Source organism: Pseudophryne corroboree, chromosome 12 (genome assembly GCF_028390025.1).
Source record: "Pseudophryne corroboree isolate aPseCor3 chromosome 12, aPseCor3.hap2, whole genome shotgun sequence".
NCBI classification, from domain to species: Eukaryota; Metazoa; Chordata; class Amphibia; order Anura; family Myobatrachidae; genus Pseudophryne; species Pseudophryne corroboree.
Window position 1 is genome coordinate 132,369,779 of NC_086455.1, and position 26,722 is coordinate 132,396,500.

Below are 26,722 nucleotides of genomic sequence, written 5' to 3' on the forward strand. Positions count from 1 at the left end.
AACTAAAAGAAATACCCGGGGGTTACCCTGTCTCTGTCCGCTTTCCTACTGGCAAATACTAATGTGCGGACAGGTTTTTCTCCATTTCTGACGTTAATTTGTTGATTTTTGTTTTATTTTTGGGTTTTACTATGTACACGAATGATACCATACTTACCAGTTCCACTGGTCTCAGCCACTTCCCCCGCAGGCTACTGCTCTTCTTTTACCGGTTGGGTACTCCTCTGTTTTCAGCCATTTCTCATGCACTCAATCAGGTCACCTTCTCCTCCTAAATAAAACTTCAACATTCATTAGTACATATATAGGTTACAGTCATATTTTTCATATTTTTATTATTTTCTATAGTTTGTATGCTGGCCGTAACTGCTTCCACATCTACATATGGCGGTGTACTTGCATTCTCTTTTTTCTTCCTACTTGTTTATTGTTGCTACAAGTTCAAACAGTTCTTATATTTCCATTCTTGTCTTATATGACTTTGGTTAGACATACCACCTGCAATACCTTAGGACAGAGGTTCCCAAACTGTGTGCCGTGGCTCCCTGGGGTGCCTCAGGACACTTGCAGGGGTGCCCTGGGTTGGTGGTCCAGGACCAATTAAAATTATTCATGGACAATATAATAGGCAAAACCAGTGCTGGAGGCTGCCAGTCATAGAATATATGGCCAAACAGAAGCAAATCTTGTCCCTCACCACACAACTAACCCTAAGGATGACATATAAACGTGATCTACTTAATGTAATATTTCTTTCTAAATTTCTCAATAAGAAATTTTTGGCCTAGGGGTGCCGTGAAAAAAAAATCTGATATTCTAGGGCGCAGTGATTCAAAAAAGTTTGGAAACCACTGCCTTAGGATCAAACTCCCCAACCCCTCTTGCTGCCACAGGTTTAAACAATTTGTATGTCTGACCCTTTGTTTTCTGGATTTTAATCAGACATATTCTAATCTTTACGTTCTGCAGTACCTCTGGCTCAAAGCGGCCCACCCTAGGGAATGATACCCTATCTTTGTCAGTCATACGTACCCACTCATTGCAAAAAACTTCCATGTGTGAACCATATTTTTCACACATGATAAACCTTGCTGACCCTTTTGGTCTTTCTTCTTCAGCCTGAACCCTGCACAAACGTCTCTCACTTGAGCAACTGGCTCCCATATTTGTGGGTCTTTTTAATAACTAAAAATTCCCACAAACACCAAAATACTCAATTCAAGTAGACGGTGAAAGTTCTTAGAGCGCTTTCACCCACTCTCGCCCACGTTGGCCGGTACTGCGATACACTGTTGATAGCGGAAAGCAATGTACCCAACTTAGGGCTCCTATCAGACCTTACAGCACCGTAATTTCTTTCGGTGGAGGTTCTGTTGGAATATTTTCCTGAGAGAGGCAGCGAAAAATTCCTTTTCGGTATCTTCCCACTGTCATTTTTTGTAGGGTGAAAAACAGAGAAATTAGATAACTATTGTTCACCCTTTCTAGTGGAAGCCCACCAGGGAGATTTCCCGACGTTATCAAAGAAAAACCCCTTTGTCTATACAATCACGTCTGCGTATGCTTTTCCACAGCGCATATGACACAATGGTATCACGTTGTGCTGTGTAGAACATACGGACATGCGATGCAATCGCACAGCCTATAGATACTAGCAGGGCCGGTTCTTGGGCTTCTAGCGCCCTGGGCGGCCAATAGGGGCGTGCCTTCATACAGGGGGCGTGGTCAGTTACGCCCCCAGTACAGTAGTAGCGCTGCTGAAATGGTCCTCTCCACGAAGGGAAACTAGACGCTACGTGTCTAGTTCCCTTCACAGCGGGGGGCAGCGGCAATGGGACAGAGTGGGCAGCGGGGGGCACAGCAGCAGCGGATCTTGCCATGGTGCGGCGCCCTCCGGAAGGCGGCACCCCGGGCAAAAGTCCTGCTTGCCCGTGGCAAGATCCGCTACTGGATACTAGTTATCTGTATGCCCTATGATTGCTGTAGACCACCTGAAACACCTAGAGATCACTTAGTTGTATGGTACACCTAGACCACTCCAGATCACCTAGACCACCTAGTTCTGATCACGCAAGGTAGCGAACCCTACGCCACCGGGCCTCTACTAACCCAGTGTTTCATGACGGGATCCCGAATTCCCAGGTTCAGCTCCACTCACTCCGCTTTCACTCACTCAAATACACCTTCTTTTTCTGTACAGAAAATTGTTTTACTCCCCTAAGTCAGCAGCTTTATTCCAGAGGTGCTTACAGTTTTTTTAAACTAAATTTAGAGTAACCTGCTTTTGAAATCGGATAGTTATGTGCAATTGTATTAAATGTCTACTATCCCACCTTAATTGAACAAATATCGTGTGCTTTGTACTTAGCGTCCGTATTCTTATGCAACCTTGCGTAACCATGCTACCAGCGTGCCTTTTAATCTCTCACAAGCACAACCCACGCTTGTTCTGTGTAACCCTTTATGACTGGGCCAGACCTGCGTTTTTTTTTCTTTCTTATAATTACTCCCTTAAATACATTTATTTCAAATTTATCTGTATAGCAAACAAATGTTTCCGATTTCACACAGATCTATAATGACTTCTATAATCTATAATTTAAATGATATGATTCAGATTGGATAGCTATCTTGCAGAACATACACTGATATAAATATACACATAATTATAATAATATTATATATATATGTATAATTCACTGGCCTCCTATGAGACACGTTACCTCTTCACTGCCTCTAATTTGCATCTCAAAGATATGTGCTTTTCACTGCTAAAAAAAAAATAGTTACACAGGTTAATTTGCATTTCAATGGCTATACTCCCTAGTAAGCAGACTCTACAAGTCTTGGAAGAAAAGAGAAAAAAAAACAAAACCCAAAACCTCTTTCTCTTTTCTATCTGTGTGCAACCCCCCAGTTGATGTAAGATAATTACGCACAGACAAGAAGGGGAAAACCCCCCCACTTATCTCACCATTTACTCTCACTAGGCCCAATTGAAACTATTTGTAATTGACTATGGCACGGGTTAAATAAATGCATTGGTAACTCATAAATGGTGCTATGAATGTGACAAAGGAAACTGATTGTTCTGAGCAGACTGAAAATCAGCTATTTAGAAAGTGACCTTCCTAAAATGGCCACTGCTCCTCCCCCTTCCACATCCATGAGGTTTACACAAGATGGTGGACAGGCCATGTGGTTAGACCAAAATGGAGGACAAACCATGCGGCTCCTATGTCACAAAGAAATCACAAATTATACAAGCACCAGAAGTTACTTTAGGCCTGAGTTTAAAAAAAAGCTATATCAAGGCTATGCAGCAACTTTTAAATGTATTTTTAAATCTACTTAACAGATAAATAATCCAATCTGAATCAAACACAATATGACTTATTTGAACTTTGTTTTGCAACAATAAAAATACGCTTTAGCATCTTAAATATTATGAGAAACACATTATCCCTTGAATTTCATATCAGCGGCTTACTGATAACACAACAGAACACACGGACATGATTTGTCAGCGTCACGATGCGTCCACCATAAGCTGATCGACCACAGCGTCGCGTTTGTAATGTACAGTGCATCATTAAGACCGTGATATCGCGGACGCAGCCCCCATCTGTAAATACCAAATTGCTTTCTAACAAATATTTAAAATGCCCGCTCTAATATATACTGTAGACACCTGCACATCTTATTACCATGTGCCATGAATGTGCGCTATACATCGCAAAACACTGCATCCCATAAGAGAAAACAATACACCCACACATTATCTGAGTTCCAAAGCTCATTGATGTATATATTTGTTATTAAAAGGATGTGTATTCAATATATCACAATGTACAGTATACATATAGTTACATGGTTACAATTTATACAGTAAGCAGTTAATACAAACTAAATCAAATACATACAGTTACAGGCCAGCAAATACATCACCATATCTTTCTCATATAAATTCTTCCCTCCATATCACTCTTTCTCTCTCTGTAAATAAATACAGGAACTGGTCTGGCAACATCTCCACCATCGTCTGGGACAAAACAGCAACTCCTGTGTGTCTGATCAGCAATGTGCTATCTAGTTTGGGGGAGTGCACACATCTAGTCTAAGGGAGGGAACTTTCTCATTCATGATGAGTCACTGGTCAATTCATATGCAAACCAGGTTCAGCCTTGAAGACATCAAAAGGGCTGGCATGAGTTTCCTGTCCACTACCTGCTTGGAATGTCCATTGTTCTAATAAGAGTGACTTTAGCTTTCATACATTTAATCATAACTACTCATAGCAATGTCCTACAACTTAATAACAAGCATCAAATGAATCTACACATTAATCTGGTTACGGTAATACCAAACATGACATGTCTATCTTGCTCTGCTCCAATAATACACATACATGACGTTACTCCATTAAATACATTTTAAAACCGTATGATGTCTGGCGCTTGATATGTTATAATTATGTGCTGTATGAAATATGTGTCGAATCTAACTCTGTGGCATGTCTGTGTAAATGCGTATGTTACCATATATTGCTGTGCTCGCTGCGCGTATTTGCAAGCATAGCGACTCATATGTGTGGAGTCTGTATGTTCTCTCTATGTAATATTTTTGACTTTGACAACATTTATGAGTCTTTTAAATGATGGTGGAGAATGAAATGAAAACAATACAAATTCTAAAATAAAATAGTAAATCTTCTATATTATGTCAAATTGTAAAACTGATTTTACTCCTAAAACATTTTTGGCTCCATATTATTATGGAGCCCAAAAAGCACCAACAAAAAAATTGGGTTACAGTGATATTAGTTTGTGAACTTTCTCTCCCACCCACCAAATAAATAAATAAATAAATAAATAAATAAACTCAGATGTATCTCAAATAACCTCACAAGAAAGTTTATCTAAAAATAAATAAGTTCTTGTCCTTTCAGTGTAAATAACTGACAATACACAGATTAGCGCAGGACCATCTTTTTGTATGGGCTCAATGGGCACTTGCCCAAGGGCCCCAGGAGTATAAGGGCCCTCGGCTGATAGCTGAGGGTCCCCTCTTTCCAGGGATAACAGATTTTTGACAATCGGCCCTGGGGAACCAGAGATATCCGACTTCATAGCAGTGGTCCCCATCCAAGCCTGTTAATTGCTCTTCCCAGACAAATATCTTGGATTCTGTCTGACTTAGAGTTTTTCTGAGGGTATACTCCAAAAGCTGGGACTCTCCTCTTTTGGAGAACACTGGCAGCTTGTCTCTACTATGTCCAGAACCAAAGATATCAGCCTTCAAGCATCTGGTCCTGCTCCAGTACCAAATGCCTAATATGCAGTTTTATATTTTCGTTGACGGATTGCTCTGGCTCCTGAACTCTGATCCCCAGGTCCTCAGCACCTCCTGATGGGTAGGACTCTCTAGTTTTTTTTGATCCTATTCAAAGCTAAGAAATCTATTTCCAGGAACTGAAGATATCGGCGGTCAAGCAAGAAAATGTTGAATATTAAGCCCACTCCACTGTCCATCCCTCCCCTACGTTTTAAGCGCCCCCTACCACCCTGAAAGTCATGTACTAGGACCCCTTCATTCAGTCCAATGCTCCCTTCTATAGTTTAGTGTTCTCCCTCCCGCCCCATCTGTGCAGTGATGGAGTAATTCGCAGAAATTACTGCTCCAGGTCCTACATGCTGGGCAGAAGATACAGCACCCCTATCGCCCGCAGGACATCAAAGCTCCCACTGATAGCACCCCCACCACTACCACGAGGATGGGTAGGGGGCCCAGTGCACTGCTGTGTCCAGGGGCAAACACTGCTGTTAAGACGGCCCTGGATAAGCCATCACATTAAAACCACCTGCCCAATATTGTGTAGGTCTCCCTCGTGCCACCAAAACAGCCCTGACCCCTCGAGGCATAGACTCTACAAGACATCAAAAAGGTGTCCTGTGTATTTGGCACCAAGACGTTAGCAGTAGATCTTTTACGTCCTATCATTTTCAATAGGTGCCTCCACGGCTCGGACTAGGTTTTCCAGCACATACCACAGATGTGATCTGAAAAACACCTTAAATTGTTTGACATGTTCCTCAAACCGTTCCTGAACAAATTTTGCAGTGTGGCAGGGTGCGTTTTCCTGCTGAAACCACTGCTATCACTGAATACTATCACCAAGAAGGGGTGTACTTGGTCGGCAACAATGTTTACATAGGGTGGAATGTGTCAAAATCAAATCCACATGAATGGCAGGACCCCAGTTTCCCAGCAGGACATTGGCCAGAGCATCACACTGCCTCTGCAGGCTTGCCTTCTTCCCATAGTGTATCCTGGTGCCATCTCTTTCCCAGGTAAATAATGCACACGCACACGGCCGTCTACATGATGTAAAAGAAAACGTGATTAATCAGACCAGGCCACCTTCTTGCATTGCTCCACTGTCCAGTTCTGCTGATTACGTGTCCATTGTAGGCACTTTCGGTGGTGGACAGGAGAAGTTATAAAATACTACTAGTGATAAAAATGTCATAAGTGGAAGGTGGTTGGTGCGTTATCACCTTCCACTTATCACTTCTTTATCACTACTCCAGGCTTTATACATACATGTACATATTACTGACCTTCTTCAAAGTCACTGGTGACATAAACCTTTGGTTTCTGTAGCTGACTGTCAGTGGTGCAAGTAGAAATATTTTCTTAGTGGTACTGAGTGCAGAAAATGGGCGTGGTCATGTGTTGTGAGGGGGCGTGACCACATGCTGCTAGTGGGAGTGGCTACATGATACTAGCGGCGTGGCCACACGACAGCCCCCCTTCTTTTTTACTCTGGAGGCAAGGCTAAACATATATAGTAATGCCTCCAGTATAATAGAAATAAATAGTGATACCTCCAGTATAACAGAAATATATAGTAATGCCCACAATTTAATAACAATATATAGTAATGCCTCCATTATAACAGGAAAATACAGCCACTGTCCCACTCCCAGTAACCCTGACAAAGTGGGAGGAGCCGTCATGCTACCAAGCACAATGGTCTTGTTGCTTTGTGGCACATTATAATTCTGGTAATGTCAAAGTGTGTGGCAGGTGGTACTGAGTACCCGCTGCCAAATTCTTATGGGTACTCCGTACCTGAGCGTACCTGCCTACTTGCACCGCTGCTGACTGTACATCTCTGGGTGGTGGTGGTGTGCCTTCGCTTTCACCTATCTCTGGAGATCCTCATTTTTGCTACACAAGTCTACGGTAATTAAATTAGTCCTTTTAATCTTTTCTCTCTACGCAGAATCTATTTACAAAGTTCTTTTATGGATTTCACTTTACCTGGAAACCCCAAAGCTAACACTTTGTAATTGCTGAGTTACCACTCTTTTAGATCATTTCCATTCTGTCCCACATGGTTCTCACACGTCCAGCTTCTGCATTAATGATTCATTAGTAGGTCAGGCTGACAGCACCTGGATTACATGTGGCTTCTGTTCCTGCACTGCAATTAGCTGTGCTTACACTTACAATTCTCTCTCTGCACCTCACTGGCTTTCAGATCCCTCTCTTGAGTTATAACTCAGGGGATAATTCAGAGTTGATCACAGCAGCAAATTTGTTAGCAGTTGGGGGTCATTCTGAGTTGATCGCTCGCTAGCAACTTTTTGCTGTGCTGCGATCAGATAGTCGCCGCCTATGGGGGAGTGTATTTTTTTCGCTTTGCAAGTGTGCGAACGCTTTTGCAGCCGACGGCACAAAAAAGTTTGTTGCAGTTTCTGAGTAGCTCTGGACTCAGCCGCTGCGATCTCTTCAGACTTTTTGGTCCCGGAATTGACGTCAGACACCCGCCCTGCAAATGCTTGTACACGCCTGCGATTTTCCAAACACTCCCAGAAAACGGTCAGTTGACACCCATAAACGCCCTCTTTCTGTCAATCACCTTGCGATCGTCTGTGCCAATGGATTGTTCGTTAAATCCATTGCCCACCACCGATCCTCTTTGTACATGTACGACGCGCCTGCGCATTGCGGTGCAAACACATGCGCAGTTTTGCCGAGTTTTAACCTGATCGCAGCGCTGCAAAAAGTTGCTAGCGATCGATCAACTCGGAATGACCCCCCCATGTGCACTGCAGGGGGGCAGATATAACATGTGCAGAGAGAGTTAGATTTGGGTGGGGTGTGTTCAAACTGAAATCTAAATTGCAGTGTAAAAATAAAGCAGACCGTATTTACCCTGCACAGAAACAAAATAACCCACCCAAATCCAATAGGCCCGACACACTGGGCGATATCACTCAAAGATATGAACGATCTTGTTCATTAATGAACAAGATACCGTTCATATCTTTGAGTGTGGAGGCTCCAGCGATGAACGATGTCCGGCCCCGCGCTCGTTCATCACTGGTGCCCCGTCGGCTGTGCATGCAGGCCAATATGGACGATCTCGTCCATATTTGCCTGCACTTCTACGGAGCTGTGTGACGGGGGGAGTGAAGTATCCGCCGTCGGGCAGCTCGGCGGCGGATATTTAAATGTGTAGGGCACTTAACACTCCCTGCAAATGTTATATCTGCCCCCCACTGCAGTGCCCAGCTGCTAACAAATTTGCTGCTGCAATCAACTCTGAATTAGGCCCTCAGTGCTGTAGGGGGACTATAAAAAGCACAACCTAATTTAGAGTTGTATAGGGTGCATGAACAAACTGAAGTCTCAAATGCAGTGTAAAAATAAAACAACCCAGTATGTTTGCGCAGCATATGCCCTTCGTGCAAACAAAAACCATTTGTACACCTTTTAGGGAACCATGATTTTGCTCAGCTACAGACTCAGCACCCAGGTAAAATGTGCGCCTAACTCTGATTTAGACTGCTAGAACTTCCTGCTCACACTGACACCACTTTCACACTGATGCTCGATTGTGGGCTGACCATATTATCCCTTTAACCTGGGACAGTCATGAATTACACAGGTTCTGTGGCTGGCTGACTATAAGCCTGCCTTTCACCTGGTTTTAAGCAGCCACAGAACCTGTGTAATTCATGAATGTCCCAGGTTAAAGGGATAATTTGGTCAGCCTAGTTGGGGTTGTTGGTGGGCAACTTCTCCACTGGCTCACTTCTCCACACTTTTCACTGCTTCATGAATAGACCCGTGAATCTGCCCCAATTTGTACCCAGAGAGGGGACTATGGCCCTCATTCTGAGTTGATCGCATGTAGCAACTTTGTGCTGCTTGTGCGATCAACTTGCTGCCGCCTACGGGGGAGTGTATTTTAGCATAGCAGGGCTGCGATCGCTTGTGCAGCCCTGCTATGCATAAAAAGTTTCCTGCAAAACAAGACCAGGGTAAGAGTTACTTACCCTGTGCGACGGATCCAGCGACGAAGGTCCCGGGATTGATGTCAGTCATCCGCCCTCCAAACGCCTGGATCCACCTCACCACGCCTGGAAAATGGTCAGTTGACGCCCCCCGGAACGCCCCCGCCTGTCAGTCTTCATGCGACCACCACTGCGATCAATTTCTGCACTGGCGGCATCGCCGGGCAACGACGTGGTGCGCATTGCAGGCATCGCGCAGCCGCAGTCCCAACCCGTTCGCACCGCAGCGAAGAACCAATGCGTGCGAACAGGTCGGAATGACCCACTATAACTGTCACAAATAGTGTGGCAACTTTGGGTCCAGCAGTGAGGGGCTTATCTATCCACTATGCCGGCTACCTCCCAACATTTCCTGAGTGTAAATTAGAATGGGGGTTGTAGACATTTCAAACTGGGGGTGTCACTGTTAGTGTGACATCCACTGACTGGCATTGTTGCTGCAGTCTAGGGATGGCCATCGGAAAGGCTGGTTTCAACCTTCCCCTTGTGTACTTGCATGCAATGGAATGTGTAAGCCCTGAGACACCCACTTTCAATGGCCATGGATGGTTTAATACTGCCGGCTGTGGTAAATACTCCACCATTGGAGCACAATCGCTCTTATCGTTCTATAAAAGGCACTGTGTCTCCTCTTCAACTCCAGCTATATAAGGCCTCCATCTGACAATGCTGCTGCATTTGTGCATTACACACACCCATGAAATGGCCTCTTTATATTGCGTTCACTGCAGGCCACCTCCCAGTCATTACCCAGGAATGCCCATGACTTTAGCTTGCTGTTCCTAAAGCCAGCAATTCTGTACTCAGCAGAGTCGCACAGTAAGGGAAACGCATGCACATTGGTACTTTCTGGATTTTTTGTGCATGCACAGTTGCAAATAACTGCTCAACTGTGGCATTGTATCCCATTTCTACATCGGCATTGTATCCCATTTCTACATCGGCATTGTATCCCATTTCTGATTCAGGCCCAGAGTTTCTTCTTTGTGGTGAACACAGCTAGAGCGATATCGGCAAACAGCGAAAAGCTTCCAACAAAACCAGTGCAGTCCTGTAACCGAATGGCAAAATCGTCATGATCAGTGCATTTCCATCTTGATGCATCTTTAGACACCACCATCGGTGACTATCAAAACTTGCACCACCCATACGGCAGCTGCAGTTTCTCCATCTGATCTCTTGTGAGAGCCGATGTGCTTATTCAGACGCAGTTGCTTACAGTGGTATGCCCGCATCTGCTTTGCCACCCTCCCCGTTACCTCCCAGAAATGAATTTTGTCCCTGCAACCAAATCTGTTCTGTGTCTCTGAGCACTAACAATCAGGACACAATCGCTGTGGGTAGCATGAACAGACTTAATACTGAGTGTGACATCGACACCTCATGTGACCGGTCTCTGCGTGTGCCAGCCCACAACTATCACACATGCTTGGAGAGACTAGAGAACTACTGCCACCCCCCCATTTATTAATGGAGCCCAACAACTATGTGAAAAGCGGCGTAAGCCCAGGAGGTGTGTGGTATTGAAGGTCGACAGTGTCTAGTTCGACCACTATTGGTTGACAGTAACTAGGTCAACAGGGATTCTAGGTCGACAGGTCAAAAGATTTTTATTTTATTTTTTGGTGTCGTTTTCGCCGTACAGTGACCGGGAACCCCAATAATTGCACCGTGTTCCCTTGCATGGCTCGCCATGCTTCGGGCAAGGTGCCTCACTATGCTACCACTGCGCTGGGCACAGATTACCATTCCCAATCGTAGTCCACGTGGATCGTAAAATATGAAAAAGTTCATTTTTTTTTTAAATTCATGTCGACCTTTTGACCTGCCGACCTAGAGACCCTGCATACCCTCCAACATTTTATACATAAAAATCGGTACAAATTAGAAATGAGGGCGTGACCACAGGTAAAGGGGCGTGGCCACATACCTTTTCCTATACTTTCAATGGAAATTTGGAGAGCCAAGTCGGTACAGACCTTAAAAAAAAAAAAAAAAAGGTACTGTACCTGCCAAAAAGGTACAGTTGGAGGGTATGATCCTGTCGACCTAGTTACTGACGACCAATTGTGGTCAACCTAGACACTGTCGACCTAAGTCTTGTTGACCTAGAGACCGGATACCGCACAGAGGGTAAATTTACTAAGATGGGAGTTCTATTTGAGATGGGATGTTGCCCATAGCAACCAGAGTCCAGGTATTTTAGAAGGTGCTAGATAAATGAGAAGTAGAATCTGATTGGTTGCTATGGGCAACATCCCATTTTAAATAGAACTCCCATCTTAGTAAATTTACCCCCGGGAGTATAACGCTCAGCACTACACGGTAAACTTTCAGATTAAAAGTAAACTAACAGTTATGCCGCAACAAAGACTGCACAGCAATACAAGTAATACAATGAATGTAGGTTTCACGCACATCGTTTCAAAACCTCAATAACCACAGAGTTAAAGGAAAACAGAACAGGGTAACTGGGGTCCAAAGGGATCTCCTGTAACTGCTCAGTCGGGGAGGGAGACATCAGTGCGGAGTGGTGGTCAGAGGAATCCAAGAGAAGAAACCGGATGTGTATGAGGCTGAGCAGCATAAAGTCAGGAGCCTGACACGGCGTGTGTGTGTGAATGGGTTTAGTATAGATGCATTGTGTGTATGTGGGAGGAGTGTGTGTGTGAGAGAGAAGGGGGACGCTGCTGCTGGTGCTGCTGCTGGGAACTTGTCAGAAGTAGCAGGAAGAAATGAAGTGCAATGTTCCAATGTTCTCCGCATTACGAATGATGAATTCTCCTCTAGGGCTGTAATAAGGCAGCGGAGTGCGGGCAGCGCCTGCAGCGTGTCACCTGCTGCACCGACACTTCCACCATGTGTGTGACGGGAGGCACAGGTACGTGGACAGCCGGCCACTGGGAGGTGTGTTTGGGTGGAGACCAGTGAACGGCTCCAGGCTGCTCTCCGTTCCAGGATGGGATACAGGCAGAGTACTGGGACAGCAGATCACTCTGACAGCGGCAGCATCTTCATCATGGGGACCGTTGGCAAGAAGAAAGGGATCCAGTAAGTGTACAGTGTCTTGTAACACATGTCCACACACTGGCACTGCACCAGGCAACACAGGACCACACACTGCACCAGGTAACGCAGGACTACACACTGCACCAGGTAACACAGGACCACACACTGCACCAGGTAACACAGGACCACACACTGCACCAGGTAACACAGGACCACACACTGCACCAGGTAACACAGGACCACACACTGCACCAGGTAACACAGGACCACACACTGCACCAGGTAACACAGGACCACACACTGCACCAGGTAACACAGGACCACACACTGCACCAGGCAACACAGGACCACACACTGCACCAGGCAACACAGGACCACACACTGCACCAGGTAACACAGGACCACACACTGCACCAGGTAATGCAGGACTACACACTGCACCAGGTAACACAGGACCACACACTGCACCAGGTAACACAGGACCACACACTGCACCAGGCAACACAGGACTACACACTGCACCAGGTAATGCAGGACCACACACTGCACCAGGTAACACAGGACCACACACTGCACCAGGTAATGCAGGACTACACACTGCACCAGGTAACACAGGACCACACACTGCACCAAGCAACACAGGACTACACACTGCACCAGGTAATGCAGGACTACACACTGCACCAGGTAACACAGTATCATACACTGCACTATGCAACAGTATCCGTTCACATGGTCGACCATGTCATGGTCGACAGTCATTAGGTCGACCACTATTGGTCGACATTGACATGGTCGACATGGACACATGGTCGACACATGAAAATTGTCGACACATGAAAGGTCGACACATGAAAAGGTCGACATGAGTTTTTTAACTTTTTTTTTTTCTTTTGGGGAACTTTTCCATACTTTACGATCCACGTGGACTACGATTAGAACGGTAATCTGTGCCGAGCGAAGCGGTAGCGGAGCGAAGGCACCATGCCCGAAGCATGGCGAGCGAAGCGAGCCATGCGAGGGGACGCGGTGCACTAATTGGGGTTCCCAGTCACTTTACGCAAAAAACGACACAAAAACTAATGTCGACCTTTTCATGTGTCGACCTTTCATGTGTCGACCATGTGTCAATGACGACCATGTCAATGTCGACCAATAGTGGTCGACCTAATGACTGTCGACCATAACATGGTCGACCATTCATACCGGAACCCTATGCAACACAGGACCACACACTGCATCACGTAGCACAGGACCACACACTGCACCAGGTAGCACAGGACCACACACTGCACCAGGTAGAACGGGACCACACACTGCACCACGTAACACAGGACCACACCAGGTAGAACAGGACCACGCACTGCACCAGGTAGAACAGGACCACGCACGGCACCAGGTAGAACAGGACCACGCACGGCACCATGTAGCACAGGACCACGCACGGCACCAAGTAGCACTGGTCCACACACTGCACCATGTACCACAGATCCACACACTGCACCATGTACCACAGATCCACACACTGCACCAGATACCGCAGGTTCACACACTGTACCAGGTAACGCAGGACCATAAACTGCACTATGTAGCACAGGACCACACACTGCACCAGGTAACACAGGACCACACGGTGCACCAGGTAACGTAGGTCTACACGCTGCACCCCACTGTAACATATTATTATCACACACTGCACCAGGTAGCGCAGGGCCACACACTGCATCATGTAGCACAGGACCACACAGTGCACCAGGTAGCACAGGATCACACACTGCACCATGTAACACGAGACCACACACTGCACCAAGTAGCACCGGACCACACACTGCTCCAGGTAGCGCAGGACCACACACTGCTCCAGGTAGCGCAGGACCACACACTGCTCCAGGTAGCGCAGGACCACACACTGCTCCAGGTAGCGCAGGACCACACACTGCTCCAGGTAGCGCAGGACCACACACTGCTCCAGGTAGCGCAGGACCACACACTGCTCCAGGTAGCGCAGGACCACATACTGCTCCAGGTAACACATTACCACACACTGCACCAGGTAGCGTAGGACCACACTCTGCACCAGGTAACATATTACCACACACTGCACCATGTAGCACAGGACCACACACTGCACCACGAAACATATTACCATAACACTGCGCCAGGTGGCACAGGATCACACACTGCACCAGGTAACACAGGACCACACTGCACCAGGTAACATAGGTCCACACACTGACTGTACCAGGCAACATATTACCACACACATGATACAAGCAACATAGGATGACGCACACCATCAGGCAACATAGGATCACACATTGCACCAAGTAACAAAGGTTCACACACCGCACCAGCCAACATAGCTGCACACACCGCACCAGCCAACATATGTGCACACGCTGAACTATGTAACACAGGTAGAGTTGCACTGCAGCCCCTTCTTAGTGTGTATGGCTGTGCGGCAGTAGTTACATGGAAAGAAATGTTTTTGCTCTGATTGTTCTCTTACATGTTAATGGGAATACATTTTCACAATAGCAAATACATATGAAATCTCTGTACTACACTGAGTGATGTTCCTGTAACTGTAGAGTTTTACTAACAACGTTAAAGTAATAATGTATTTCAATATCCGTAGATGACCAAGTGAAGCTGTGACTAGGTGGGCACCAGTGCGGTCCTCTATAAGCTCCTATTAGCAGGCTTTTACATAAATCACTGTGGTTTTGTTGAAATATAAAGTGACATATCTATTTGTTATACCATCTGGGGTGCATAAATCAGGGTTTAGTTGCCTGAAACGATGACGTTGATGGATTTGGGGAGATATGAGGCAGAATTGGGGCTGAGACCTGAGCTGGACATATCTATGCAATGAAGTAAGTGGGTCAGATGGTTAGGGGGAGCTGTGGGTCGGTAGAGGTGACTAAATTAGGATATGCCAGATACCAATGCATAACATGGAATATGATAGACTATAAAATGTTAATAATATCAGAGTATGTTGTGAGAGTAATATGAGTATTAGATAGGGCATAACATGCATTAAATGAAATTACTCTGGGGAAAGTCGCTCTAGATGGAGACCTTGATAATATAATTTGCAGTGCTCAAGATGAAGACTATATTGTTTTGGGGAACGGTGCTTGCAATATAATTATTTATTTAGGATAATGGTCAGGGTCTGTGTAGAACCAAATATTTATATTTGAATTGATTAACATTTAATTATTATTACCCTTTATTTACATAGACCCACAAAGTATCAGCAGAGCCATATAGAGAGCTAATGCAAACAAAGAAGGATACGGAGTGCATAACATTAGGACACACACAAGCTATATAATTATGCACATACCGTCATAATAACAATAGAGTCAGTGCTGGCTGAGACCTGTACCCTAGCTGATGGGTGTAGCAGACAGCTGCAGGGCCACATGGGGGAGGAAGTGAGGAAAGGATGAGGGAAGAGGATTCTGGTGGGGAGAGAGCTTGCACTCTATAAGGGGGCAGGGTGGAGGTGAATATGTCATGGGGAGTTACATAGCTAATAAATGATGAGATGCCCAAATGCACTGGGAAATATAACCAAGTCCAGTCCATGCTCATTATTTATATTGAGGTCTGAGTCTCTGATTTGTCTGTGAGCACTAGAACTTTCATGATGGTGTGTCGGCCTCTTCATGTACAGCAGGCATGTCCAAGCTGCGGCCCTCCAGCTGTTGTGAAACTACGCATCCCAGCATGCCCTGACACAGCTTTAGCATTCTCTGACAGCAAAACTGTGTCAGGGCATGCTGGGATATGTAGTTTCACAACAGCTGGAGGGCCGCAGTTTGGACATGCTTGATGTACAGTATGTGCTCTTATGTACACAGCAGTGTATTGAGTTTTGTGTTGTGAAGATCAAGTTGTATATGAAAGCAGGAAAGTGAGGTTGTGTTATACAATACATTGAGTGTTGATTAGTGCCATCTAGGGCTTGTTTCCAAAAGCAACATTTCTGTGTGATTCATCTGTGCTTACAAGAACTGTGCATGTAATATTATCTCGCATAAATGCTCTTAAGGGGTTCGTGTTCTTTTCATATATGATTTTGTATTGCCTTGTTTATGAGGGCAATATAAAACATGTTTGCAACTTTTATCAAGGTTGCGGTGCATAAGCTTTTTTTTGGCATGTTGGGAGGTTTTTACTCTCTGTCAATACTGATTGCAAAATGTACCTTTTTAGTTTTGCTTTTGGTCTATTATAAGCCTGTGTCTATCAAACTATTGTTTTTGTTTATTTTCATGTGTTTTATACTTGCGTTAATTGCTTATTTTATATGGTCTTTTACAGTCATTTTATGTCTAAATTATAGAACAGATGCTGTATATAAGTATTTTTTTCCTTGTATTTAGAAAACAAAACACAAGCATAAACAGCAAAAGTTTTTTAATTGCCAGTGAAAACAACTTGGTAGAAACCAAAGATTTAAACCATGAACTACTTTATATTTACGAAGCAGCTGCTTCTGTAAGCAGCAGGTTCTGTGTGTGTTTTATGTCTAAGTTTAAAGCTACACTCGCATTAAGGGGTCAATCTTATTAGGTGGCACTTGCAGAATGTGAGTTGTGATTTGCTGTTTTCTCTGCAAGTTCACATTTTGCAATCCTATTAGAAACTCACATTCAACCAGGCAGAGTTAACTCTGGAATCCCTTGGACACCATCCTAATGATGAATTAGACAATTGGAAGTTTCCAGTTAGCTTAATTAGTCCAATAATTAATTTCCCCCAAATCAACTTTTTTGTTGCTTTGTGTACCTCAAATTTAAATACAGTATTTTTTTTTTAATAATTGCTTTCTATATTTTCTTTTAAACATTTTTTTGAAAGTCAAGTGTGCTGAGCTAGATCGCTCAGCACACATCTCCCCCGTGTGTACGGCCCTATAGTTGTTGGTTCAATTATCTGGATCTTATCCGGACCTCATGGATTTTATACACAGTCCTATGGTCCGGTGGGTGTAGTATGGCTGACCGACGCCAGGATCCCAGCAGTATACCGACGCCGGGATCCCGGCGGGGAGAGGCGAGTGCAGCAAGCCCCTTGCGGGCTCGCTGCGCTCGCCACGCTGCGGGCTCGGTGGCGATCTACGGTCGCCACGGGTTCTATTCCCACTCTATGGGTGTCGTGGACACCCACGAGTGGAAATAGTCCCTGTTGGTCGGCATGCCGACCATCGGGATAGTGGGTGTCGGGAAGCTGCAGGAGGTCATGTGACCGTCGGTCTCCCGACCGTCGGTCACATGAATACCACCCGGTCCGGTACCACGAGTGAGCCATATAACTGCAATTAAAATTTTCGAGGAAAAAAAGTATTGCCTGTTTATGCTCTTCAATTTTTTTCCTTTTATATAAGGATACATATGTACTTAGTCATGACAGAAAATAAGGAGCAACAATGACCATGTACAATGTGGACCCAACATTATGAACTGTTGCAAAGCTTGGTACAAAGACAGACTAACAAACAAAGGAAAGGGGGAGGGGTGCAGAAAACAGGAAGAGGAAGAAATGGCGGAAGGCAGGTCTCCATCTGACAAAATACTGTTCAACCAGAAAATGTGTCGTGTTCTTCATTTTTTTTTTTTTTCATGAAGAATTGAAAAAGCACCTTAAAATTCATATGATTAGCCTGTTTTCTACTACGTTGACAAGGTTGATGTCATGAATGACCATAAAATGCAGCATAAAAATACACACATTAAACATATTGGGGAGAAAAAATGTAAGAAAGCAGACCAAATATGGACTAAAATTAAAGTGATTGCAGATTTATTGTGAGATAATAAAACATGCATGTACTGTGTACCTCAAAAAGAACACACATTTAATCACGTTTAGGTTTCCACAACTCCGTTATTCTACATTAGCATTTTTCTCTAGAATGTAAGGTTTTTTGAATTGTAAAAATCGAATTTAAAATGTAGCTTTCATTTTTTACTCGCCTTAATTTGTCAAAATACTGCATATGTAATGGTGGATTTATGTGCTGATCTCTATGCTGCATTTACAGGTATTTCTAATATAAAAAGATTGAATTGTTAATTCCCTGCTGACTTTAGCTCACGTGGGCTTTGGCTCCCCTCTCAGCTTTACAAGTGAAATCTCCTTCCCAGCCCCTCAACCCCTTTGTATATTTTCAAATATGGCACTTTCTTAGCTCCTTACCACAGGCCGCACTCCATGATTTCACCCCTTTTCAGCGCCTTGGTAAATATCACCTCATGTCCAAAGGGATGATATCTGACATTTGTGACATCCTCATTTATGCTGCTCTTGACAGTGTTTAAGTTGACAGGTAAAGGCAATGGTCGATACACAAACGGTTGACACAAGGTTTTTTTTTTTGGGGTGGGGGGGGGGGGGTGTCTTTGTTTTTCCAGCTTTTGCTTGTTATGTTATCCACGTAGACTACTATTGGGAACAGTACCCTTGCCCGAAGTGTGGTGAGCAAAAGTGAGCCTGTGAGGGTACACGTGTCCACTTACTGTGCTTAGATATGGTTAAACATGCAAAATGACACCCAAAAAAGTCAAACACTTGTCCAGCCTTTTGACCCTGCTGACCTTTTGTACCTGTCAACCGTACCCACTGTTTACCTTTTACCTGTTGTCCTTTGACCTTGTCACCCTAATGCATGTTGACCATATGGGATCAACCTAATGACTGTCTATGTAGACAGTGTAAATCCAGTGGCGCACCCAGGGGGGGGGGGCATCCAGAAACCCCCCTCCACCAAAAAAAAATAATAATATATATATATATATTTTTTTTTTTTTTTAGCTGCATGAGTATTATTTATGGCTGTCTAGCGTCCTCTGCCTCTGTCTTCCTGGTGGCACTTGTAAGTGCTTAATAAAAGTTTACTTTATTTTAATTATAGTACATATATATCCATGTACATACAAATAGACACTGTAGTACAATCAGCGGCACTCAGAGACTGACACAGCTGGAAACAGGTAAATAAAGTACTGGTGCTTTTAATCCATAATAACGGCTGGGTGATCCATGTACATACATATATACACACATGTACATACATATAAACACACACACACATGATATATATATACATGCATATATACGTGTACTGTATGTATGTGTGCGTGTATGTATATTTATATATATATATATATATATATATATGTATGCATGTTTAATATGGTGTGTGTGTATATATATATATATATATATATATATATGTGTGTGTGTGTGTATATACGGTATATATATATATGTGTGTAGATAGAGATATATATATATATATATATATATACACACGCACACACAGACACTCTAGTTTTACGGACCCAGCAAATACTGGGTCACCTCAGTCCCCACCCCCGTGCTTGGCTCCAACCAGTTCTGGAACCCCCCCATGCAAATCCTGCGTTTGCCACTGAAATCTTCTATCATATACTCTCAAATCCTCCTGGGAAGTGGACCTCGACCCTCCCTCTCCCCTCCCCCCCCCCCCCCCCCCCCCCTCCCCCACATCCTGACCAAGAGTCACAGGGCTGAAATGTGAAGCAAATTTCATACAGGGTTAGTGTTTTCTTACAGTGATATTACAGTGTCTGGAGGCATTTATTCAACAGAAACATAACCACCAGCAGAGGAAATGGATTTACAGTTTTGCACATTAAGGGGTAAATTTACTAAAGATGGGATGTTGCCCGTAGCAACCAATCAGATTCTATTTCTCATTTATCTAGCACCTTGTAGAATATAATATCTGGAATCTGATTGATTGGTTGTTATAGGCAACATCCCATCTTAAATAGAACTACCATCTTTAGTAAATTTACCTATAAGGCTCCATTCTCAGTCAAATGCATGCAAGTGCGGACGTCCATGGTAGTGAGATTTACTACCTTATGGCAAAGCTGCATCTACATAGCTTCATAAATGTAGTCGCACCACCCACTGTACTGTATTTCTGTCCTCATTAGCTGCGTGGGTCTGGTTCACGGGGATCTGCTTCCAGTCCATTTATGCAGGGACAATGTTTAGAGACAGCGGTTCTCTGCACAGACACCTGCAATCACCTGCGATGTTGGTAGTGGGTATAAAGAGACGGGGGCTTCTAAACATTGTCCTGGCATAAATGGTCTGGAAGCGGATCCCCGGTCAGCCAGTCCAATGCTGCTTATTAGTATTGTCACTTACACCTACCTCATGCTGGGTGCAAAATTTCAGCTAGAACAGGCCACACCCACAACGTACAAAAGCACAGAAGTCTGGCTGCATTCACAAGACAACCACCTAGTTGACACCCGGCAATGCCCATGTAACAGACCGAGAGAACCAACTGAGCACGGAGCCTTTGTTGCTGTGCATATGCATGGTGCATCACTAGATGTGTCTGCTTTTGGGTTTGCATGCGACTTTAGGATCTAAACATCTGTCTATTCACAGTAGAATATGCAGACATTGCCTTGGTGTAAGGAATATATACAATGTATACTATTTGAGTATATGGAAGGGGGCACACCTTAAAGGGTGTGTTTATATGCTACAAGCAAAGTGGTTTTTAGAAACAGCATTTTCAAGCAGGAGAGGTCTCGGAAAAGGATAGGTACAGACGAAGTTCCTTCCGGGGCTGGAGTAGGTAGAGCAAGAAAACAGCTCAGTAATAAACCGAGCCTTTGGGAATGTTTCTGTCACTACCACTGATACCCCTTTTCCACCCGAGCACCGGGTCTAATCCAGGATGTTTAACCCGGCTACAACCCATGTTGGCCACGCCGTTTCCACTGCACTTCGACACGGGTTATTCCCGGGTCGGATCTGTTTCCACTTAACCCGGGTAAGCTCTGTAAAAGCTATTGATGTCACTCGGGTCTGAAAACACGGGTAATGACCGTTTCCACTGCACTATTACCCGGGTCATTACCGTGTTCAACCCAGGTAGCTACACGGGTAGGATTCCAGGGTCACTTAACCTGTGTTGAGCCATTTCCACTTACTAAAAACCCGTGTTGATGCGTGCCCCCGTGCAAAAACACGGGTAAATGTAATAATAATTTTATTTATATAGCGCTCTTTCTCCAATTGGACTCCAGGTGCTTAACAGATGCATAGCATAATATAGTACAGAAAATAATAAAGTACAGAAAAGCTTTTCATAAAATACAGAAGCATGAAGATACTAAAGGGACAATTATGGGAATGCTTGAGTAAAAAGGAAAGTCTTGAGTCTACTTTTGAAGGATTCTATAGTTGGGGCCTCTCGCACTGTGCGGAGAAGTGAGTTCCAGAGAGTCGGAGCCGCATGACTAAAAGTTCGACTCCCAGATGAATTATGGGAGATTCTAGGTATTGCTAAAAGTCCTTCATCTACAGATCGCAGTAATCGAGTGGGGCAGTATGGGGTCAGAAGATGCTTCAGGTAACTTGGGCCCTGGTCATGTAGTGTTTTGAAACTCAGTAAGCCAATCTTAAAGATGATTCGCCATCTTACAGGCAGCCAGTGAGGGGAGTAGAGTATGGGTGTAATGTGGCTAGAACGGGGCTGGTTGGTTAACAGCCTGGCAGCTGTGTTTTGCACCAGCTGTAAGCGGTGCAATTCTTTTGCTGGGAGACCAAGGTAGAGGGCATTACAGTAGTCTAATTGAGATGATACAAATGCATGGATGACTTTTGGCAGATCATCTGAGGGAATTAAGTGCTTGATTCTGGCAATGATCCTCAGGTGAAAGAATGAGGATTTGATTGTGGCTGATATCTGATGTCAAGCCACAATCCAGGACAGCACCAAGATTCCGCACACGATCAGTGGTTTGTAATTCTGAATCCCCGAGTGTAAGTTCAGTTGGTTGGCTATGCTGCAATGCTGCAGTCTTGTCCTTGGATGTTGCGGTCCTATCATGAGGACCTCTGTTTTATATGGGTTCAGTCGCAGCCAAATAGCACTCATCCACTCCTGGAGTTCAGCTAGACAGCCATTTAGGGTTGCTATTGGGTTATCAGTGCCTGGAGCAAAGGACAAGTACAGTTGTGTATCATCTGCATAGCAGTGGTAGACCAGCCCATGGCGCCTGATTATTTCACCCAGCGGGAGCATGTATACTGCAAAAAGCATGGGGGATAGTATAGAACCTTGTGGGACACCGCATGGCGATGGCACTGGTGGTGATGAGTATAATCCAAACGATACTCTCTGTGACCTGCCTGTGAGAAATGATTTGAACCAGCTTAGGACTGTGCCATCCAGTCCTCAAAAACGTATCAGTCGCTCAATCAGAAGCCCATGGTACACGGTATCAAATGCTGCAGAGAGATCCAAAAGGATTAATATTGAACAGTCACCTCTGTCTCTTGCCATCAGAAGATCATTTAACACACACACCAGGGCTGTTTCAGTGCTATGTCTTCTCCTGAATCCTGATTGGAATGGATCATAAATATCATGGGTTGTCAGGCGGGTTTCCAGTTGAATTGCAACCACTTTGTCAATAACCTTTCCTAGAAAAGGAAGGTTTGATACCGGTCTGTAGTTGGTCATGCAGTCGGGATCTAAATTAGGTTTTTTAAGAAGAGGTCTAAATTTAGCTAGTGGAAAAGGGGTATAAGTGCCAGTGTTTGTCTCTGCAAGGGAATGATGGTGATGCCATATTTTTGAGCCTATAATGAATGTAATTTTACATAAAATAAAGGGCAAAGCTTAATTGAATGCAGCTTGAGAGTCTAGGAAGGCAGCAGTGGAGAAATGTATATCATAGGAGACAAAAAGACTGAGAAATTATGTTTTTTGTTTCACAAGTTTTTGGTTTGTATAGCACGGACTCCCTGATTCCATAGAGCTAGACATTACAATTTTCCAGCTTATGTAAACCAGTGTTTCATAAAGTGACTATTCGTTCTACAATACTTATTACAACGAGGTCTTCTATGATTGTGCCTCTCTATGGATAGATGAGATCAGGCCATTTTGCATGGGTTCTCCAATGTAAGCAAAGATCTGCTTTTATTGACTTGTTTGTTTGCTAAAAGGAAAAAAAGATCTGCTGTATAAAATAAAGGCTGATGTCAGACAAGTTTGTTACAGGAAGGAACAAAAGAGATATCATCCAGAGTAATGTAAAGCTTGATGCCTGCCTTGTCACACCCTTCCTGGTTTTATTTTAGCATTTATCATAACATTACATACCCTCCAACATTTTACACGAAAAAATCGGTACAAATTAGAAAAGAGGACATAACCACGGGTAAAGGCCTATACTTTCAATGGAAGTTTAGTGAGCCAAAAATCGGTACAGACCATAAAAAAAGGTACTGTATACCTCCCAAAATGACCCTCTCCAGGAGGGACAGAATGCTCTGCTCCTGGACTTTTCTCTTAATGGTGCAGATGTATTAACCTGGAGAAGGCATAAGGAAGTGATAAACCAGGGATAAGTGCAAGGTGATAAACGCTCCAGCCAATCAGCTTCTGACTGTTAATTTACATGGTGGAGCTGATTGGCTGGTGCAATTATCACCTTGCGCTTATCACTGGTTTATCACTTCCTTATGCCTTCTCCAGGTTAATACATCTGCCCCAATGTATGATTGCCAACACCTGTTTTGAACAGGTAAATGGATAAGAACGGTGTTTCAGCACAGGTGAGGGCAATCATACATTAAGAGGGAAGTCCAGTAATACCCCTTTCACACCGCAGCTTGTACCCGGTAATTTGCCGTTTTTACTGGCTTCCTAAACGGTTCGAGCTGCGATGTGAAAGGGTCACCTTCAATTTACCGTTTACAAAATACCGGTATTTTGAAACAGTAAAAAAGCAGGGTCCTACCCATTTCAGACCCGTTTAATTGTGCAGTGTGAAAGGGTCTGAAACGGTATTTGCAAGCCCCAGAAGGTGATAGGCTGTCTCCATGTGTGATGTCACCAGGCAGAAGCAGGAAATAAACATTTAAAATGACAACCACTGTTTTGTATGGGTGAAACGGGTTCAGTGTGAAAGGTACCAAAACGGTAATGAAATGGTAATATACTGGTTACAACATGCGATGTGAAGGGGGTTTAACTGCTCAGACCCGTTTTAAGAACCGTTTAAAGAACCGTTTCAAAAGCAGGTTTTGCGATGTGAAAGCAGCATAACAGAGCATTCTGTCCCTCCTGGAGAGGGTCATGTTGGGAGGTATGGTACTGTACCAGGGACGTGCAGTCAGGGGAGGCAGTGCCTCCCCTGTCATTAATGATTAAGATAATACAAAGAAGATGCATATGACATATATTCTGTGTCATATGTATCCTCTTAATATTATTCTTATCATTGCTCCTCTCTTTATGCGTTTGGGAGGCACCGATCGTGGTGCCTCCCGTTGTCTCTGGGGAAAGGTATGGGAGTGGGGGGCGGGCATGGGCGGGGACTAGCCATGGGCAGTAAAAGCCCATTGAAAATATATGGGAAAGCGGCACCATTAGAGGTGCCGCTTTCATACAGGGACGTGCTTTCAACCTATGAAAGCACGTCCCTGTCAGTGAGGCCACAGTGATTGGCCAGCGGATCCGTCACTGGATCCGCTGTCAATCACTGTGTGGGCGACGCTGGCGGAGGAGGTGCGGGCGGATGGATGCGGCGGTGGTGCGGGCGGCGGGATGCGGCGGTGGTGCGGGCGGCGGTGGTGCAGGCAGCGGGTTGCGGCGGCGGTGCGGGCGGCGGAAGTTTACCTTTAGCCTGCAGAGTTTGGCAGCGGAGCAGTACTAGTTTAAAAAATGGCGCCTCAGCGTCATTTTTTAAATTCAAGATGGTCGCCGCGAGCCAATCACGGCTCGCCGCGTCATCGCCCCGCCCCCTCCGGCTGACTTATATAAGTCAGCGCGAGGCAGAGGAGCGTCAGTCCGACGGCGGAGGAGGAGCTGTGAAGAGCTCCTGAAGAAAGAAGACTCCGGAAGTCCTGGATGGGCGGCGGCTATGCAAAAGAGCTTAGCAACCGCCGCCCACCAGGTGAAGACGCTGGAAGCCCTGGGGATGTGGCGCCCCCCAGGTGAAGACGCAGGAAGCCCTGGGAAGGCGGCGGCCACACAAAAGAGCTTAAAGGCCGCCGCCCCCAGGTGAAGATCCAGTTTAATAAAACTTATTTTTAAGACGTGTTGGTGTTTTATTTTAATATTTTCTTTACAGGTGGACTACAGGTGCCAGCGGGCCCTTTATGTCCGGGCATGCTGGCACTTGTGGTTCTCCAAGTGCCAGCATGCTGGGACCTGTAGGCCACCTGGAAAGAACAATATTAACATACAATGAACCCCGCACCCACCGCCACCAGGGGTGCGGATCATAGCACTGGGCTATCAGCCCAGTGCTGGTTATTGCTCGGGAGGGGGGACCCCATTTTTATTTTTTGGGGTTCCCACTTTCCGAGGAGTTCCAACCCCGGGCTGACTGGCTCGGGGGGATGATTAATGTTATGGCAGGGGGACCCCACACTGAGTGTCTCCCCTGCTATGGCATTACTCCCCCTGGCTGGTTCTGCCTAGTGCTGGTTTTACTGATGTGTCGGGGGACCACACTTTTTTTTTTTTTTCGGGGGGGGGGGGGGGCTTGATAGCTGCCAGTGCCTCCCCAACCGTACAGTTGGAGGGTATGACATTATATACTGGACCTTTTCAATGAACCAGATTCACACCCGTGATGGTAGATTTCCTAAAGCTTCTAAAAGAGATTAGTAGTGGTATTGCCTGTAGTAACCAATCAGATTCTGTCTGTCATTTTCTAGACTGCAGTAGAGCAATGATAGCTAGAATCTGTTTGGTTATAACACTTGTCTGTTTTAGAATCTTGAGTAAATCTACCGTCAGTGTCATTTTAAAACAAGATTCCTCTTCTAATCCAAAGAAGCTCCTGTGTTTAAAGACATGTTTACTATAAACTAGATGTTTTCCTAAACCCATTGTGGGTGGGTAACAATGGCGATTTAATGCACATAGCTTTGTTGTTGCACATCAGTTAGTGATAATGGGCCATATTTATCACAATCCACAATTTTAATACAGATGTGATAAATATTTTTCATGCTAATTCGCATTGTGAAAATTTAATATTCCACATGAATGTTCTAAAATCCTCTTGCCAGGGGACAGGCTGTGATAAGGTCCCGTCCTGGTGTAGAGCTGGAAGCACTATGATAGAATAACTCCGTCACGCTGATTTCTGGTACGGGTCCCTGGCAGTCAATGTGCATGTGCAGCCTTCAGCCGGTGCCTGCGTCACCCATAGGCTACTATATCTGGAGATGGTGTTATCTTACTGGGGCCAAACTCCTGAATGCTTTTCATTCTGGAGCTTGGT

At 44.8% G+C, this 26,722-nt stretch overlaps 1 protein-coding gene across 5 annotated transcripts in view; it reads left to right on the forward strand.

Moving 5' to 3' along the window:
- The window catches only part of RASGRP1 (RAS guanyl releasing protein 1), a 152,388-nt gene that overhangs the window by 15,905 nt on the left and 109,761 nt on the right, over positions 1-26,722 (forward strand). Inside the window, exon 1 of one of the 5 annotated variants that reach the window (XM_063948038.1) lies at positions 11,908-12,419. The exons of 2 other annotated variants lie outside the window; for them this stretch is intronic. In XM_063948038.1, coding sequence (XP_063804108.1) covers positions 12,328-12,419 — 92 coding nt within the window. In that variant the 5' untranslated portion in view covers positions 11,908-12,327. Of the gene's footprint in view, positions 1-11,907; positions 12,498-26,722 lie in introns of those variants that run through there. 2 more of the 5 variants (XM_063948037.1, XM_063948039.1) reach the window with 2 other exon arrangements.